Source organism: Anopheles arabiensis, chromosome 2, assembly GCF_016920715.1.
Source record: "Anopheles arabiensis isolate DONGOLA chromosome 2, AaraD3, whole genome shotgun sequence".
NCBI lineage: Eukaryota > Metazoa > Arthropoda > Insecta > Diptera > Culicidae > Anopheles > Anopheles arabiensis.
The window spans coordinates 58,610,013-58,629,273 of NC_053517.1; the positions used below are offsets into that span (position 1 = coordinate 58,610,013).

General features: G+C 42.3%; 1 protein-coding gene across 1 annotated transcript; it reads right to left on the minus strand.

Annotated features, from left to right (window-relative positions):
- Positions 1–5,890: 5,890 nt before the first annotated feature.
- Positions 5,891–8,335, minus strand: LOC120908677 (histone-lysine N-methyltransferase PR-Set7-like). The gene is made up of 3 exons (XM_040319936.1): positions 7,950–8,335; positions 7,573–7,885; positions 5,891–7,470 (listed from the first exon to the last, which is right to left on the minus strand). Exons 1-3 carry the CDS (start codon positions 8,333–8,335, stop codon positions 7,423–7,425), a joined length of 747 nt encoding a protein of 248 aa, XP_040175870.1. The 3' UTR covers positions 5,891–7,422.
- Positions 8,336–19,261: the final 10,926 nt, after the last annotated feature.

A 19,261-nucleotide genomic window follows, 5' to 3' on the forward strand; every position in this document is an offset into this window, starting at 1 on the left:
CGAAACGCGGCCCAAACGATCCAGAGACTGATCCACAACGTCCTACGCGGTCTCGACTTCGTATTCCCGTACATCGATGACATCATAGTCGCTTCAAGGACACCGAAGGAACACCAAGACCATCTCTTTTTTAGGACACCGCGTCACTGCCGAAGGCATCCGACCACTAGAAGATAAGGTGGAAGCTATTCGTCAGTACCCGAAACCGACCACCGTCATGGAGCTGAAGAGGTTTTTGGCCATGACGAACTTCTACCGACGCTTCATCCCTCATGCCCTACGAGCACAAGCGCCACTATTGGACATGATACCCGGCAATAAGCGGCGCGACAAAACACCGCTTTCCTGGACGCCCGCTACCGACGCAGCCTTCGAAGACAGCAAACAGCAACTTGCCCAAGCCGCCTTGCTTGCGCACCCTGTGCAATCGGCGGAGCTATCTCTCTGGTGTGACACTTCTGATTTCGCCGCCGGCGCCGCACTACACTAGGTCGTCGATGGGCAGATGCAACCGCTTGGATTCTTCTCCAAGAAATTCGACAACGCGCAACGTAGATACTCCACTTACGACCGCGAGTTGACCGCAGTGTACCTCGCAGTTCCACACTTTCGTCACCACCTGGAAGGACGCTCGTTCTACATCTATACGGATCATAAACCACTGGTTTATGCGTTCCAACAGTCGCTGGACAAAGCATCTCCAAGGCAAGCACGACACCTCGACTTCATCGGACAGTTCACCACCGACATCCGTCACGTGGAAGGGCAGGAGAACGTCACCGCCGACCTACTGTCCCGTATCGAAACAATCCAGTCCTCTTCGACTATCGACTTCAACGAATTGGCTGAAGACCAGTCCCACGATCGCGAACTGACTGACATCCTCAGCGGTAAAATCAGGACGGACCTGGTCCTTCAACGCGTCCCAATTCCTGGCAGCAGCAAGACACTGTTTTGCGACTGTCCTACCAGCATCATGCGCCCGTACGTCACGAGACCTTTCCGACAACAACTACTTCGTGCCGTCCACAGCATGAGCCATCCCAGCGCGAGAACCACCATTCGACTGATGACCGAGAGATTCATCTGGTTGAACATTCGCCGAGACACCAGAGAATTCGTCCGAAGCTGCTTAGCCAAACAACGAAGGTCCATCGTCACACACACAGCCCACTCGTACGATACCCGTCACCAGACACCAGATTCGCCCACATCAATCTGGACATCGTTGGGCCGTTCCCGATAAGCAATGGTTACCGCTATTGCCTTACCATCATCGACCGTTTCACCCGCTGGCCGGAGGCCATTCCCATCACCGACATCGCAGCGCCAACGGTAGCGTCAGCTCTGCTTAACGGCTGGATAGCCCGCTTCGGCGTCACGGCTTTCATCACTACCGACCAAGGCAGGCAGTTTGAGTCGACCCATTTCGCCGAGCTCACCCGAGCGCTGGGCACCAAACACCTGCGAACGACAGCTTACCATCCTCAGGCCAATGGTCTGATCGAACGCTGGCATCGCACCCTGAAAGCAGCCATCTGTAGCAGAGATTCTACCCATTGGCCCGATCACCTGCCTATCATCCTGCTCGGATTGCGGACGGCATTCAAAGACATCAAAGCTTCCCCAGCAGAACTCGTTTACGGCAGCACGCTGAAAAAACCGGCCGAGTTCAAGCAAACGCTTAGAAAGGCTATGGACAACATTCGACCAACGCAGACCGCTTGGCACGACAAACGAGCTTCCTTTGTCCATGCGGATCTGAGGACATGCAGCCACGTTTTCGTCCGCAACGACACCGTACGCCCCGCCCTTACGCCACCATATCAAGGGCCCTACGAGGTGTTACAGCGTTCCGGTAAGTCGTTCCAGATCCAAATTAACGGTAGATCGACCAACATCTCCATCGACCGCCTGAAGCCCTGCTATTCGCTACAAGAGCCGACACCAGTGTCGCAGCCAACGCCGCCACCACCTGCCCCACCACCACCAGATACATCGTCATCTCCGAACGATTTATCGACCGGTGTCACTCGTTCACAGCGTCGCGTCATTATCCCGTTTCGTTTCCGGTAACACCAGTCTGATGGGGGAGTACTGTGGCGACCACGGTGTGGCCCTACCACTGTTCGGAGCTGACCTCCGGTTGTACACACCGCACACGGATTATCCAAGAAACGTCAACCTGACATACACCGCGCACGGATTAACCAAACATGTCAACGTGACATAAGCCACGAGGCCGCGCAATACACTTCCGTCTCATCGTTTATAAAAACCCAGCGAACACTACACGCGCTCTGTTTTCCCTTTATTCTCTTCTCAAAGACACATCCAATTTTGTAAACCATTCGACAAAGTTAAATAAATCTTGGCAATCTCAAAATATAAAAATGGTCTACCGTTTATTCTGGTAGCCAAAGATCCATAAATCGCTTGCACACATTCATACCACAACATGCCCATCGCCCCCCCCCCCCCCCTCCCTCCCGCACTGTCCTATGTCCCCTTCGCTTTAGTTAATTACAAAATTTGACTAGGGCTTCGAGTGAAAATTGTAGTTTTTGCATTAAAACATGCCCTGCTATGGCAAGCCTGCGACGCGAATAGCAGTTTTAGCGTGAAACCAGCTGTCTGTTTCATTGCACAATCACAAAGCAGTGACTCCGAGTACAACACAGACACGTTTCATCTCAGCCAAATTCAAGAGAAACCTCAACCCACTGGAGCGTCGTTTACCTACGACTTTCACAGTTCATAGTTGTTTTAAAGAGACGCGTTCTTGGTGTCAGAGTATTTCTACATACACCGAGAAAGCAGCTGAGAAAAATAACTGACAGCATGCTTTGACAGCGACTGACAGCATTTTCGGCGAGAGAAATCTCCTCGGCATGCAAAGAACGATGGAGCTGAGAAAAAATTGAATTGGCAGTTTATAGCAATCGATCAATTATAGTTTGCATTTTTGCTGTCTAATAATCGTAGATATATTATTAAAAAGTAAAAGAAACTTTTTTGACTTCATTTCAGCGATTAAAATTGATTTTTTCAACATCATTTTAAAAGTCTCATCTCGGCGCTTTTCAGAGCTTCTACACACACCAGCGTGAGAAACCGGTTGTCAATTCTCCAGGGTGGCCACTCGAATCAGGATTTTAAATTCCCGGTTTTTTCCCGGTTTTTCGCGGAATTTTTGGAGTTTTCCCGGTTCACTATGCTTCGTGTGCCGGTTTTATCGATACTTTATTTCCAAATTGTTATATCATACGTTTTCAAAAATCTTTATCTAGAGGATGGTAAGTAAACACGGGCATTACGGTAAAGTTGGAAACTTGTCATAAAAACTGCATAAAAGTTATTAGTGAATTATTCAACTATTTAATATCCAATCTAGAGGTGTGACAACACATTTGAGAACCATTTTGGCATAATTTCTATCAAATTTGTACAAACAAAATTTCAATCGTGCACTCGTTTGTGGATCTAATTTGGCTACTATGGATCTTAAGCTATTTAAATATGAATTTCTGTATATTTTCGGAAGTTTTATATGAGCAAAATACTGATGAAACAATGAAAAAAACAGCTTTACAAACATTGCTTTTTGGTGGTTTACCATCATGACAATAACGTGTAAAGACCCCGTGGCATAGATATTTTTCATCTGCTATCAATTGTTGATTAACAAATGTCATCACACAACCTTAAAAAAGGTAAACCGGAAGTCATGGACCAACCAACCACTGAAAAAAGCATACAAATCTGCGAAAAGCATACCTGTTAAATAGCAGCCATTCATTTTGCTGTTACCCGCACGTCGCTGAAGATAGACCTCACGAATAGATACAGGAGATTTCAGTGGGTTTCTTAATTTTGGGACACTTTCTTGAATATGTTTTACGAGAAGTGTACTTTATGTGATAACAAAACAAAGGAACAACGATAGGACTGCAGAAGCGACGCCACCTCAACCATCAGTGCCAGTGTGGGAACCCAGTCACCCGGGAGAAATGAAGGTAGAGGCCCGAAACCAAAATGCAAAATGCCAATGTACAGGCGATGTGTGATTGGGTAACCTTAAAATTGCTTAAAAGGACAAAAATTATCAGTTATGTTCAAAAATTGGGATCGCCCACTAAATCCACCGTTAAATTCGACATGACCGCAACTTCACGAGAGTTGAATAACAAAAGATGAGTGCAAGGTAGAACGAATAGGCACACCACACCCGAAATATGCAAGAGCCAATATCGGTGAACGTAAGTATTGCACCAGTGCGAATGAAAAGTATAGTACATATATTGCACATATGGTATTATATAATACCATATGTGAGAAACGGAAAATGTTGTCCTTACACATAGGTGTGATGTTGCTGGCCTGTGGTAAGTTGGGAACAATATACAAAACATATTTCAACATTAATTGAAAATGCACTTAGTACGATGGTAAACAGTGATAGCAAAAGTTTGTGATAATTTCCCGTCTTTTTTGGAGAATTTTCCGGGTTTTCCCGGTTTTTCCCGGAAAAATAAAATTCCCGGCTAATTCCCGGTTTTCCCGGTTGAGTGGCCACCCTGATTCTCTCACAGCCATCTCTCAGCTGCATTCTCGGTGTATGTAGAAACGCTCTCAGCCGATTTTTCCTGATAATTTGTCTGGCTACGGACCGCTGTGCTGAAATTGTGTTTCGGGCCTTTAAATTTTTGCCAGGATGTGTTGTATGCTTGTGGTTGTGTAACGGGTTTTCGATGGTGGTCAAGCGCAGCGGCCATCCACACTAGCAAAGAATTGTGTTTCTCGCTCTATCCAATGCCTTGGGCCAACGATGATTAAATTGTATTGCCTCGCAGAACGCTGAAACACACGCGCACAGCTGAAATCAATACAATTTAATCATCGTTGGCCCAAGGCATTGGGTAGAGCGAGAAACATATTAGTTACATGATGCTTAGAATATATATATATATATATATATATATATATATATATATATATATATATATATATATATATATATATATATATTACTACTTATACTTTCATTATTCTACAAAAATATTCAATATATGTAATATTGAATGTAATGCAATATATAAATAATTGCAATAAACAAGTTGAGCCTACTATCATCATTCCAGCAAAACACAACACCTATGAACATGTCATGTCATTTATGTTCAAATTTGATTGAAGATTTTTTTTGTTATATTTTTGTTGAAATATGGATAGACTTATATTTTAAAACAAGATGGCAGATAATCAATGATAATCAATGCTTCCTCCTATCTCTGTAATACCGAGGTTGACATTTCTAATATTTCTTAGTACTATGGGAACCCACAGCACGAACAGTTTTATATAGACGCACAAAAGAGGACAAATAAGTTACATTTTACTATCTTATTTAAATTATAATGCTAACCATGGATAATGAAGTAATGCTTCTTTTGAACGGTCACCATAATCGTATGTCACTTCTACACCCTTTTCAATATCTTCTTTGGCAATTAAAACAAGGTGCGGCCGATTATTGATAGGCACGGTTTTGGTAACCAAATTTCCATTCCGGGAATGGTTTACTAACCGTCCGAGCTTTCCACTTTCTGCTGTCGCATCAATACTGCAACGAGAGTAAGATTTTTTTAATGAAAATAAAAAAATGAATATCAACATACTCATCAGTTTCTCACCAGTGCTGTACGTTCTTGTGCCTGAAGTAGTACATGTAGCATCCTGTACTATCATCCTTAGAATAAACTTGTTCTCGTTGTTTTGCTTCGGCAACACTTATAAGGTCGCCAATATATTCTACTACAAATTCTCCTTTCGCAAAGCTCCTCGTTGTAACGATGCCTCGACCCTTTCCTTCAAAATATTCGATCTACATGAATATATAAACGTGATAGTGTTAGGTGTTTACATACGCATAAATAGTATATTACTTTATATGGGATTTATTATTTATTTATTATTTAGTATCTTATTATTAGCGAGTATAATGGTAGCAACGCACAGCTTCCTACACTAAGTTGCAATAGAACGAACAATATAATCAAACATTCGATAGCTTAAAAGTTAATGTTAGGGTCAGCGTTAAATTTAATATGCGAGTTTCACAGGGGTTTTCAAAAATAATGTTAATAAAAAAAATTAATAAATTAATAAATAAATATAACGTTTGCCATTAGCCGTGTTTTCTCAAGGCACATTCTGCTACAAAATGTATGTCAAACAACCTTTTTCACAGCGGTAGGGGAAGTCTAGCAGCGTTGTGAATCAATTCGAGCAATCCAAATTACGATAATTGACCATTGCAATAAAATTGTTTAAATGACTATAATTGTATTCAATAAAGATTCGTGGTGTGTAGACCCAAAAATATAGGCGAATCTTTTTTTTGCACTTGTTTCTAGAAAGGAAGATATTCGCGAACAAAGAAGAGGCTTGTAAAAACGTAACTTATGAAAAAGGAATATTGATGCATGCATTAGTAAGCCATGAAAAATATTGACATCGAAAGCAAAAGATTGAGATCAATCAGCCGTACAACAATCTTTATTCGCCAATCTTTTTGTGATCGCAGACCACGAAGCTTTGTAGGATACAAATATCGTATCCTTCAAAATATTTCGTATAATACGGATTCTTGTTTTAAAGAAATGCACTATATTCGTCCGTTAGAACACTTAGGCCTTGGAAGGAATTGAAAATTATTGTTTAGATACGATTAAACACGATTTTTCTCTCGGCCTGTCAAAAGATTACAAGCAAATATTTTTAGTAGTCATCCAGCAATGGATAGCTTCTAATTCTTATTTAACGAGGAAGGATTTATTCTACCAGACGTAAGTCAGATTTTGCATACTTATTTTCTCATTTGTAAGCTTGAAAACAATTTCTGTTTTAAAACACCTGTTCGAACCACCGTCTCTCATGCCAACGGAAAATCGAGCAGAGTTTTGCAAATCTTTATCGTGCATTTTTTGCCATTCGCTATGGGCTGTATGGCACGAATTTTTGCTTGTAATCTTTTGACAGCTGCAAAGAAAACTGTACTACTACAAGTACAATTGTAATACTGTAATATTTTAGTACTTTAACATATTTTTGGGATCGCTGTGCATGGAAAACATTCGTTTTTACGTTTTTAGTGATTTCCATACGGTAAAAACAAATGTTAATGATAATATGCGTACGTTTATGGAAGTGTCATTTTCGAATCGATAGAAGAATCGTGTCATGAAAACGCAAACACGTTCGCGAATCGTTTTTAGACGATGGAAGGGTCCGATCCGCCATAAAAAATAGTTCAGTGGAAAGTTACCTAATGTATAGCTGACACTATTGTCCATTGAAGTTATATGATTACAGGGGGTTTCAGGAGTTTGTGGATTTCAGGATAATTTTGTGACAATTTCTTTAATTGGACTCTACGGTATCCTTTTTAAACAGACACTTTGGAAATTCCTATCGGATTCCACGAAAGTGCAAAAAAGTGAAAAAAATGAGAACCACTGAAAAACGCTGTAAAGAAAGAAATAAATATTACATGAACAACTACAACTTTACCTTGAGTCCATCTTCACGCCCTTCCTTAATGGCTCGTTCAATATCACGATCTCGTTCAACTTGTACTTCTTTCTTTGTTTTACGTACACTTCGCCTGATTGGATAATATTCTGTAATTTTTTTGTTACATCCAGGTTTAAAATTTGCTGATCCAACAACTATTTTCCGGTTTTGATGGACAATATTTTTATTCAGCTCGATCGGAACAGCTGAATCACGAGCAGCATTCGCAGCATCATATAATTGTTCAGGTTTCATTTCTTCAATTTCTTCTGTAGCTGCAACACCATTTTCTGCATCCTTACTAATAAGTCTTTAGATGGAAAAAAGTTTCAGGATTATTTATCAGAACAAGTTTAAAACATATTTCCAAATACCTTTTACGAGTTTTATTGTTGCCAGCCTGTCGTTTGTTACGGCTTTTTCCTGACGAAGAATTATTGAGAAGTCCAGGCGGGCTTTGAAGGTATATGATAGCATTTTTTGTAGGTGAAGGACAAAGAATACGATGCGGGGTGGCCGGTTTCTTTCGATTCTCAGCCTCACCTATCTGCTCGGCACATGCTGACAAATTTGCTTGATTATTTGTGAGGGACATAGTAATGGTTCCGTTAGTTCCTGACAGAATAACAACGCCGCTATCACCGCTATCGCAAGAATTATCGTCATCGGTCGATACATTTTCCGCAGTAGTAGTAGAATCAATTTGGGTTACTTGTGTTGGTTTAGACAGATCTAATATATGTTGTTCATTATTGCTCATTGATGATCGTTCTTTCTCATCATTTGTGCCTTTGATGTTCCTGGTCAGAGTAACTTCTTTCCAGAATGAATTTATCTTTGGTTGCGATGGTGTTGTGAAGAGACCAGTTTTTACATCTTGTTGTGTTAAAATAGAATTTTGCACCATACTTAAAGTTCGAGATGAAGGGTTTGATATTTTGGCGAAGTTTAAGTGTAGGACTGGCTCCTGAAGAAAAATATTGTTATTTTTCGATTTTTTTGGATCTGCAAAATTGTTTCTTGTTAGTGTAGCATCTGAAAAACTAATGCTTGCTTCCAAAAGTTGAGCCTCAACAATTTCACAAACGTTTTCATCTGTTATATCTAAGTTGCCCTTTGATTGTACCAGTGTTATAGATTTTTCGGTAATGTTAGAATCATTTTTTTTCCAAATATTTAGATATGTCCGCCATCTTCACACGGCCGCCACGAAGCTTCATAGGCTCGTCACAAACCGAGGTATTATTTCGCTGTTCAATATTTGCGACAGGATTGTTACTATCTTCATGTGTGTATTTAATATCTTTGCGCTTTGGACTGGCTGTGTCATCATGAACAAGATTAGCATTTTTTTTTTCAGCATTGCGCGTCCGTCGACCTGTAATAACGAAACGGCATAACGTATTAGACAATTGAACAATTAATATTAGAGAACATGTTATTACGGTACTATTTGTGAGTAAACTTGTAAAAAAAAAGTGCATTAATATCCTCGTGGAAAATGACCATTATTTTAAGAATAAAATAAAATTGGAAACGGCACTTAATATTTGCAATCGAATGGCGGAATTCAACCATTGGTTGCAAAGCAACCTTATTAAATGTGTAAATATTTAGCGTGTTCGCGAATTACATTACTGTTAAGATGAGTTAGGGAAGAACAACGTAAAGATGTTACTGAATGCGGTGCGTAAGGCACTTGGTGGTGTTTGATAAATTTGTATTACCTTTCAGCATTTTTCCTTAGTACCGTCTAGGAAAAGCCTTTGTCCTTTTTTTGATTTGACACGCTTAAACTAAGACAACTTAGCTATGTAAATTTTAGGCAGTTAAAAGTGTGTAAAATTTTACACAAAAATAAAGCTTATTGTCACTTTGCAACGATTCAGTCAACAGGATAAACACAGTTCTTTTCATTGAACTACTATGGCTCAGTTCCACCCTTTGATTAAGATACGCGTTGCTAATTGAAGTGGCATCCTTTCTTCTTCCTTTTCTTTTCTCAGCCAATCGTCACCGTTCTAAGCTGCCTTGGTGCATCGTCGGATGCACGTTTAATTTAAAGAAATTAATTCTCCAAATCAAGTATCACTCGCCTAACGAAATCAAAATACAGTTATTATATTACACATAAAACCAGCTTCAACAACAACTATTTGCAAATCTCGATGCAATCAAGAATTCGTCAGGCGGGTCTGTCATACCATTCCATAAACCATATCAAGGTTCACTAAGATAACAGCTGGATGATTTACGATACATTAAGATCATCAGGTATACAAAAGACGCTTTTGTAGATTACCCGGCGCTCTAGCACCAATCGAACACGACATCGAACATGAAAAATGTATGGGATTTGACATGTTTGTTTTGTTTGTTTGCTTGTGTCTGACAGTGCACCTCCATATGATTATATCAAGGTGTGTTTATTAAGGAGGTGAATTGTTAGCGCGTTTTCCGGGCGCCATCATTGAGTATTGTTATGTCAAATCGCATACAATTTTCTATACCCCCCTCCAGCCCTCCCCGATTTTAATACCGGAGCCCACAGTATTGTTATGTCAAGTCGTGAAATTTCAATTTGCTCTGAAGCACTTCACCTCCTAATATCCATACACCTTGGATTATATGGGTTTGTTCGAGTCGGATGTCGTGTTCGATTGGTGCCAGAGCGCAGCCTTAGGCGGCGCTCTGGGACCAATCGAACGAGAGAAACAGATACGACTCTGTTCGAAATGTACAGCAATTATCCGCAGTACGCGATACTCGATGTACGCGCATTCGCAGTAAAGCAATTATCCGCAGTACGCGATACTCGATATACGCGAATTCGCAGTACGCGATTACTCTGAATTTGACAGCTCCATGTGTTTTTTGCAAATACATTTTAATTCGTTGAAATATTTTATGCTCTTTTTGAATTTCTTTAATGTTCGTAAAACATTTTGCATTAAATTTGAGCAAGAGATACCTGTTTAACATCAAAAAACTTTAATACAAAACTCTGTGGCGATATATTTCCACCGACAAACCGACGTGACACTGGCGTTACAAAAGTGTCCCACACGAAAGTACTGTCATTTACCGGTGAGGCGAACACTTCTGTCAAAGTAAGCTCTGTTCACTGCTGATTCGATGTAAACAACTTTTCTAAATACAAATGGTGAAGGAAGTGTGAGGCAAGATTTTGTGAGAATAATTGGACAAAAAACACAGGAAAATCATTTTATAAGTTTTCAAATCAATGCAAAAGATGTGAGAAGTACATAAAACAATACGCACTGGAATTTGCGAAGAAAAACAAAAAGTCGGTTTAGCAGTTTCTTCTCTGTGTCAGTGTAGCAAGCGAATCATTATAGAGATGGCGCTAGTGTTTAACGTATTTTCATTTGAAATAAGGAGACAACTTTTGAAGCTCATTTTGTTCGAAGTGTCACGTCGGTTTGTCGGTGATATTTGAACCCTCGAACTGGTAGTGTAAACTATTTTTCCATAAGAATCCGCTATACGCGAAAACTCGAGATACGCTATTGTGCTCGGTCCCGTACGATAGCGTTTATCGGATAAATACTGTACTTTGTCAGCTGTTCGATGTCTTAGGGCGGTGGCAACGCTGATCGGATGAGATTTATATGGGATTTGACAGATAACGTCGGACGTGCGATTTCGTCGTCCGACGTTATCGTAAATCCATATAAAAATTTGACAGGCCGTCCGATAAAATCGCATGCGAAAAAGCGTTGCCACCGCCCTTAGGCCCATGTCTGTGCTCCATCGGATGCGATTTTATCGAAAGCCTGTCAAATTTTTATATGGAATTTGACAGATAACGTCGGACGTGCGATTTCGTGTACGACGGAATAAAAAAAAATGATTTCGTCGGACGCCGTATCCGATTTTATCTGTCAAACTAAATGTGTGGTGTTTTGTAGGAACAATCTCAACTTAATTTTTCATAATCGTTATAGTATTAAAATCATCCAAAAATCTTTTTATCTCGATATCATAGTTTAAATGAATATTCATCAGCAGGGGAAAGATTTAACAAATAATTTACTAGTTATTCACATCAATAATAATCAATAATACTGAAAAATGTAAACAAACGTCCATGCCAAAACACATACAGTGCATACACATTCATTACGTACACGCAATAGTTTTATACGTCTTGAACCTGTATATTTCATGTTATACACACTTAAAAATATTTCACGACCTATTCAAGGATCAGATGTGGAAGCTAATCCGGTTGGCTCAACCTTTGCCAGACCGTTCAAACTTCCAGGATTCATTTCCGGTCACCTACACGAGGTAAGTATCAACACTCGATCACATGAAATCTAAAAAGGGTTCACTCAGACTTGTTTCACTCTGCCCGCTTTACAGAACCGTGCCTGTACCAGTGCCCGCTCCTTGTCCGGCTCATTTTCCTGTACCGGTACCACATCCAAACGCTGTACCCCATCCGGCGGTTGAATCGGCGCCTGTCCCAACGCTTTCCATCACATCAAAAAACCCCATTTGATACGCAAATAAAATTACTACAATAAAAATAAAATGTTTTTATATTTAGCCGAAATCTCGATTTTCTCTAACCGAAAATCTCGGTTAAACGTAAACGTCAAAACAAAATGACATTAACCGAGATGTCGGCAACAGAAATTTAACCGAGATCTTTGCCGAGATCTCAGTTGTGCAGATCTCGGCAAAAATTAACCGAGATTCGGCAAAAAAATTAAGAGTGTAGTTTAGCGCGTGGCCACGGAGCTGAAAAAATGTTGAACAAATTTTCAACTTTGTCAAAATTGCTTGTCAACTGCAAAAAAGAGCTTTTCTCGTGGCCGCACCGCTCCCATGGCCTTTCGCTTATTGATTATAAAGCATAAAAATCATGAAGGCTATGGGAGTGACAAAATGCTGACAAATTTTTCAAAATGTGAGCTTTTGTCACTTTTTTGAGCTTGTGTCAAAATTATGTAACCTGGAGCAGCCAGGAAAAAAAGTTGACAAAAAATGACAAAATTTGACGTTCGTGAAAAAGCGTCAACAAATAGCTATTTGGTGCAGTTGTGACCCATTGTTATGATAATAATGCTAAAATGCATGATTCTAATTGATTTATGTACCTATTTAGTATTTCTTAGGGCTTGGTACTTGTTTCGACGCAGCGTATCGCAACGCATTGCGTGATGCACGCTGGTATCTGTTCGCTGCGTTCTGCATGGATATGTCAACAGATTTTACAAAGAAAAAAACCAACAAACAGCAATAATGCCTCTTATTTATAGATTCTGATATGATTATAATGTTAAATTACAACTGTAAAATCATTTCCAGTTCTGCTCAAAACAGTGCAAAGCATGATTTCGCATTTTTATTGCGTATTGCATACTGACCCACACACACCTGTTTTGCAGCAATTACGAAATTACTTTCTCTACATTTACAGGCGGTCCCCGAGATACACGGTACCTCTTGTACGCGGATTCGGAGATACGCGGTTTTCAAAATTTGACAGTTCTTTGAGCAAAAATTGTACTGATTTGACACATCCATTGTGAAATACCAAATAATTTCCGTATTGATCGAATGTAAAATACCATTTAAAAAGGTTTAAAACTGTTCAGTTCATTAGAAACATATCAAATAATTAATTTGGTGGCTAAAACCACCCCCTGCTTGCAAAATTGCACGAAAAATAGTGATATTTTGGCTGGAAATCACGAGATTCGACTTACGCGGAAATTCGAGATACGCGGTATTTTGCGGCCGTTTTCGGTCCCCAATAACCGTGTATCTCGGGGACCGCCTGTATATTGTTTTGTTAATAAAATTATTTAGTAGTTCAATTACACGTCCAATTGCGCTCAAAACAATTTAACGTGACAAAATATCGATTTTCACCCGGTATGGTTAAACCATTTTGACAGACGCATCACGACGTGCGTCGAAATAGAAATTTTTCTACTTTGACGCTGCGTCGTGCGTCGTTAACGCATGCGTCTGTCAAATCCCATACATTTTGGCAAAATCGCTACGCATTGCGTCGGAACAAGTACCGCTTTCTTACGCGGTTTCTGCGTTTCCGACGAATCCTCGTAAGGGCTTGGTACTTGTTTTGACGCATCTTATCGCAACGCATTGCGTGACGCAAGCTGGTATCTGTTCGCTGCGTTCTGCATGGATGTGTCAACACATTTTACAAAGAAAACATAAACAAACAGCAATAATACCTATTACGGCAATTATCCGCAGAACGCGATACTCGATACGCGATTGCTCTAAATTTTACAGCTCCATGTGTTTTTTGCAAATATTTAAATACTTTGAAATATTTTATGCTCTTTTTTTAATTTCCTTAATGTTCTTTTTGCATTTTGCATTAAATTTGTGCAAAAGATATCTGTTTTACAACAATAAACTTTAATGCAAAACTCTGTGGCTATATTTTTCAACTCTCGAACTGGTAGTGTAAACTATTGTTAAATGTGGGTACCAGGAGAGTACCCTCCCAACAATGGCACTCAAATACTCTCATTTACTCATTTCCTCTCTGTCACATTCGTAGCTCGATCTCCCTCTTCTGAGACTTAGCGTTCTGAGCATGCGGTTTTTGCAACGGCCATTTCGTGCCGCTTCGATCTCATCACCTTCAAGGTGTGTTTATTAAGGAGGTGAATTGTTAGCGCGTTTTCCGGGCGCCATCATTGAGTATTGTTATGTCAAATCGCATACAATTTTCTATACCCCCCTCCAGCCCTCCCCGATTTTAATACCGGAGCCCACAGTATTGTTATGTCAAGTCGTGAAATGTCAATTTGCTCTGAAGCAAGGTGTGTTTATTAAGGAGGTGAATTGTTAGCGCGTTTTCCGGGCGCCATCATTGAGTATTGTTATGTCAAATCGCATACAATTTTCTATACCCCCCTCCAGCCCTCCCCGATTTTAATACCGGAGCCCACAGTATTGTTATGTCAAGTCGTGAAATGTCAATTTGCTCTGAAGCACTTCACCTCCTAATATCCATACACCTTGCTCTGAAGCACTTCACCTCCTAATATCCATACACCTTGATCACCTTCTCTACCCTACCACCCTCCTTTTTGATCCTCATTTTGGGGCTTGCAAATTTTTGACATGTCAAATGAGAGTGAAGCCAAAATGTAAACAGCAAGTGTTCGCGTGTGCGGTGATTTTGTAAGTATTTGATGCAAATTATATCATTACTTACTTACTTATCCGGCGCTACAACTGCTTTGCGGTCTTGGCCTGCCTTAGGAGAGTCCGAAACCGCTCACGATCTCGCGCCTTCGTCTGCCCAAACGTCCAAAACGCGATGAATGGGTAAAACTATGGACCTGAGGGGCCCTATCTCAGTACCCAAACTGGTACCCAAAGGCAGACAATTTTGGACTTATTTTTTGAGAGAGAGCTAAAAGCTGATTCCTCCCCTCTTCTCCACTTCTCTCTAGAATTCCATTTGTATGAGTTCTGGGAGAAGGGGAAAGGGAAGGAGATGAGAAGTAAGTGAATTAAAGTTTATGAGGGAGGGGAGGGACACATTCACCAGTCACCGCCAATATCGAGAATTTGACATTGGCCGGTGATGTTTGATTCATCGGCGTTCCGTGTGGACCACGGATGCTTAAAGGAAATGCCCTGTATATTTCCGTACAGTATCTCATTGCGGCGGAACCTTACAAATGTTATTGCGCGGTCGAATCAGGAGTCGCACATCAGATCGATGGAAGAAGGGAGTACGAACGAGGGGGGAGAAGAGGAAGCACAGAGAAAAACGCTACACATTCACTCATACATTCTTACAGCAGCAGGCAATTCGCGAGAACATGAATTCGGGAGAGTATATTTTAACGCTCGCGAATGAGTGCAAGCAGGTGCGGTATAGAAGATAGAGCAAGACAGCCCAGATTTTGTTCAAGCTAGGTCCAAAATGTTTCCTTGGGTGCCATTCCGTTATCCCGGCCTTAATGGCGGACGCCTCCACGCCATCTTGCCACCTCAATTTGGGCCTATCACGCCTCCTCTGTCCTTGTGGACGGCCTAAAAAGACTTTACGGGCTGGGTCGTCCGTTTCCATGCGTACAACATGTCCAGCCCACCGGAGCCTGGCGAGCTTGATACGCTGTACGACAGTGAGGTCGCCGTACATCTCGTATAGCTCGTCATTATAGCGGCTCCTCCATTGTCCTTCCACACATACGGGGCCAAGTATCCTTCTGAGCATCTTCCTCTCGAACGCGGCTAAGAGGGCTTCGTCAGATTTGGACAGTGTCCATGTCTCAGAGGCGTATGTGAGTGTGATATCCTACCAGTACTGAGTACACACACACGCACACCACCTTGTTCGTTACCAGAACACAACCTTCTTTATTTGCTGCTCAACTCCAACTGCCTTCAACCATCATACATCGCATTCTTTCTCTTTCTTACTCTAGGATCCCACATTCTCCCTTTACTAAAAAATATGTAAAGGTTTTCACATCCCAAATATATTATGATATAAACTTAACCTACACCCTTCACATACTTCCGTCTCGATACCTCCATTGACGCTTAATTTCCCTAGCTTCTCTAATCCTAACATCTGTTTCGGCCATCCGAATCGACCTTTCCACGGGTCGCTCTACTTCTAGTTCTCGGTATAAATTCCGTTCTACTACCTGTTCCATTCCTTCGGGAACTTCCAGAGATGTATTCTCCTTCTCAATACCTATCTCACTCTCCTGGTCATCACTTCTGTCCACAAATTTCTTTAAATGCTTAACGCTGCGCTGATACTCCTTACCATTTTCCATATCCCTTATTGTCGCTCTTCCAATTCCTTCCATTTTAGTTACTATATAAAATTTGTTTTTATAGGCTGTATCGGCCTTATCCCTTTTCTGCTGCATAACAAGTACCTTATCACTAACTTTTATATTTGTATCTTTAGCTCTGCGCCTCTCATCCTATCTTGCATTTCGCTCAAACTTTGCTGTTCTGTCTCGATCCCTGAGTTCATCATCCAGCGCCTGCCTTGAGTTCAACTTCATGTTTGGCAATAAACCCCTGACCGCCCTACCAAACATAAGTTCCACCGGGGGTATTTTCGTCACATGATGAGACCAGGAATTATATGCTGCCACATAATCGGCAAGAGCTTCTTTCCAATTAAGCTTTCCAATTTTTGCAATTGCTGCAATTTTGTTTATGCCTTGCATATTTGTTATTTCTCTCAACCAGACCATTTTCTGTTGGGTTCAGCGGCGTACAATGAATCAACTTGACACCTCATACCTCTTGCAACCAAGTTTGTAGCTCCACACTATTAAAAGGTGGTCCATTGTCCGCTTTTGTAGTTTTTGGTACATAGTGTTGTATCCGCACAAATGAGTCGTAGATGGTTGTACGGCACAAACAGAATATGTGATTTATTCTACTCTTCGGTATGGTAATACATTTAACACGTAATAAATAATAACGCATACACACACGCAATGCGGGGAGAGGACGACCGGTCCTGCTCGCGCCGCGATCCTCACTGAGGACGTCACAGGATGACAGCCCTGCTGTCAACAGTGAGCCCTCAGGATGAGGCAGCGGTCTGTCCACAACATCTCCCCGTTTTAATTAAGCCGGTACGGCTTAAGCCGACGCAGCGGTTTTAATGTAATTAAAACCGGCGTGGCAAGCGTACGGCTCAAGTGGCGCTGTGTAAAACGGGAGGGAGGAGAGTGTTGACCGGCCTCCGTGCCTAATGCTCGAACGGGAGGAGCGTTGGGGGCTGCAACAGGGGGCAGCCGATGTGCTGCGCTCGCTCGTTCCGTTGCAGCCGCTGTGGTGTTGTTGTTGTTGTTGGTGCTGTTGTTGTTAGTGCAACTGCAGCATGATGCTGTTGTCGTAGGCCGTTGCACCGGACGCCCATGATCCTGATGAGGCAGCTCTCCGGATGCTGCTGCCGTTGGGGCGTCAATGTGCGGCTGAGCAGGGGGCGGCAGTGGTGCCGCGCGCGCTTGGACCGCTCAGCCGGAACCGCTGCACAGGGGCGACCGTGATGTCGCTACCGGTTAACTGCTGTGCATGGCGCGCAGGATGATGATGACGTTGACGATGATGTTGAGGGTACACAGGGGGCGACCGTGATGCCGCGCACGACGACTGTGACCCGGGACACATACGATGTTGCTGCACAAGGGCGACAGTGGTGCCGCCGTCGAGATGCACCTGTGCAGCTCGAGCGCCGGCGATGAAGATGGACAGGGGGCAGCCGATATGCCTCAGCACTGTGCCTGCTCACCGGGCTCGACGATGGTGCTGGTGCAGCAAGGGCGGCCGTGATGCCGCGCACGACAATACTGCACCAGTGTGTCCGATGACGCTGCAGCGGGCGGCGGTGATGCCGTGTGACGACGGTCCAAAGCGGAATGTCCCCTCGCTTTGTCCGGTATAGTGCTGCAGCGGAGCGAGGATCCTCTTTAGGGCTTCGCGCAAGCCCGAGCGTGCCCATCCTGCGCGATGGCGGTTGCGCGATGGTGGAACCGCGATGGTGGTCTCGGTGCTGCGTCGGTTTGTTGTAGGATCCCCCCCTACGCGAGGAGGATCCCATCCTCGTCGCCACTGTTGTATCATCACAAATGAGTCATAGATGGTTGTACGGCACAAACAGAATATGTGATTTATTCTACTCTTCGGTATGGTAATACATTTAACACGTAATAAATAATAACGCATACATACACGCAATGCGGGGAGAGGACGACCGGTCCTGCTCGCGCCGCGATCCTCACTGAGGACGTCACAGGATGACAGCCCTGCTGTCAACAGTGAGCCCTCAGGATGAGGCAGCGGTCTGTCCACAACACATAGTAAGTGTTAAAAACTTTTTTAAGAATTGCTTTCACTGCCTCCCCGTCAGCTCGCTCTATCGGAACCGCAACTAAAAACCTGGAATAATTGTCTGTGAACACTAATGATTTCCAATGCAAAACGTCCGACAAAGTAGCAAAATCTATGGATACATAATCCCACGGGTTGTTAGGGAGATCTGTCAATGTGATGGGAGGTGGATGGCTATCTGCTTTAATAACCTGGCACTCCGGACAACTTTTTACAAAAGATTCTACCTTCCGATCCATATTGGACCACCACAACCCTTGCCGCAAAATATTCTTCATTGTTGACATTCCTGGATGACATCGATGCGCTAGACTTAAAGCCCTCTTACGCAGATTTTAAGGCAATACTTACTTTTCCTGCTTCATTAGTGATCCCTCCTGGATGTACATTTCACGTTGAAATGGTTGGAACTTCACAATTTCTGTCGGCCATTTCTGTTTTTTGTCTAACCAAAGCAAAACCTCTTGCAACTCCCTATCCTTCAGTTGTTCCTTCTGCACTTCCTGCGACGTCATTGCTACTAGTCCTTCACTAATATAGTTAATCTCCGTTTCTACCAAACATAGCTCATGCGGTTACTTTCCCCATCCGAATTGCGGATCATTTCGCTTTTCCCCAATTCTAGAGGCTGCGTCAGCTATATTGTCCTTTCCTGCTACATGTTCGAATTCGTAACAAAAATGCTCCATGCTCTGGAACCAGCCCTCTGCTCTTGACATTATCCTTTTACCCATGTCCTTGCGGTGTTTTCCTCTAAGCATAAACATTAAGGCTTCACTGTCTGACC

Bases quoted from the DNA above. Each gene is read 5' to 3' on its own strand.
- LOC120908677 (XM_040319936.1), bottom strand. From the start codon at position 8,335: ATGAGCAATAATGAACAACATATATTAGATCTGTCTAAACCAACACAA. The intron at 7,886-7,949 runs GTATTTGGAAAT...TTCCATCTAAAG, and splicing joins AACAATAAAACTCGTAAAAG to ACTTATTAGTAAGGATGCAG. The intron at 7,471-7,572 runs GTAAAGTTGTAG...GGAATCCGATAG, and splicing joins GGCGTGAAGATGGACTCAAG to GAATTTCCAAAGTGTCTGTT.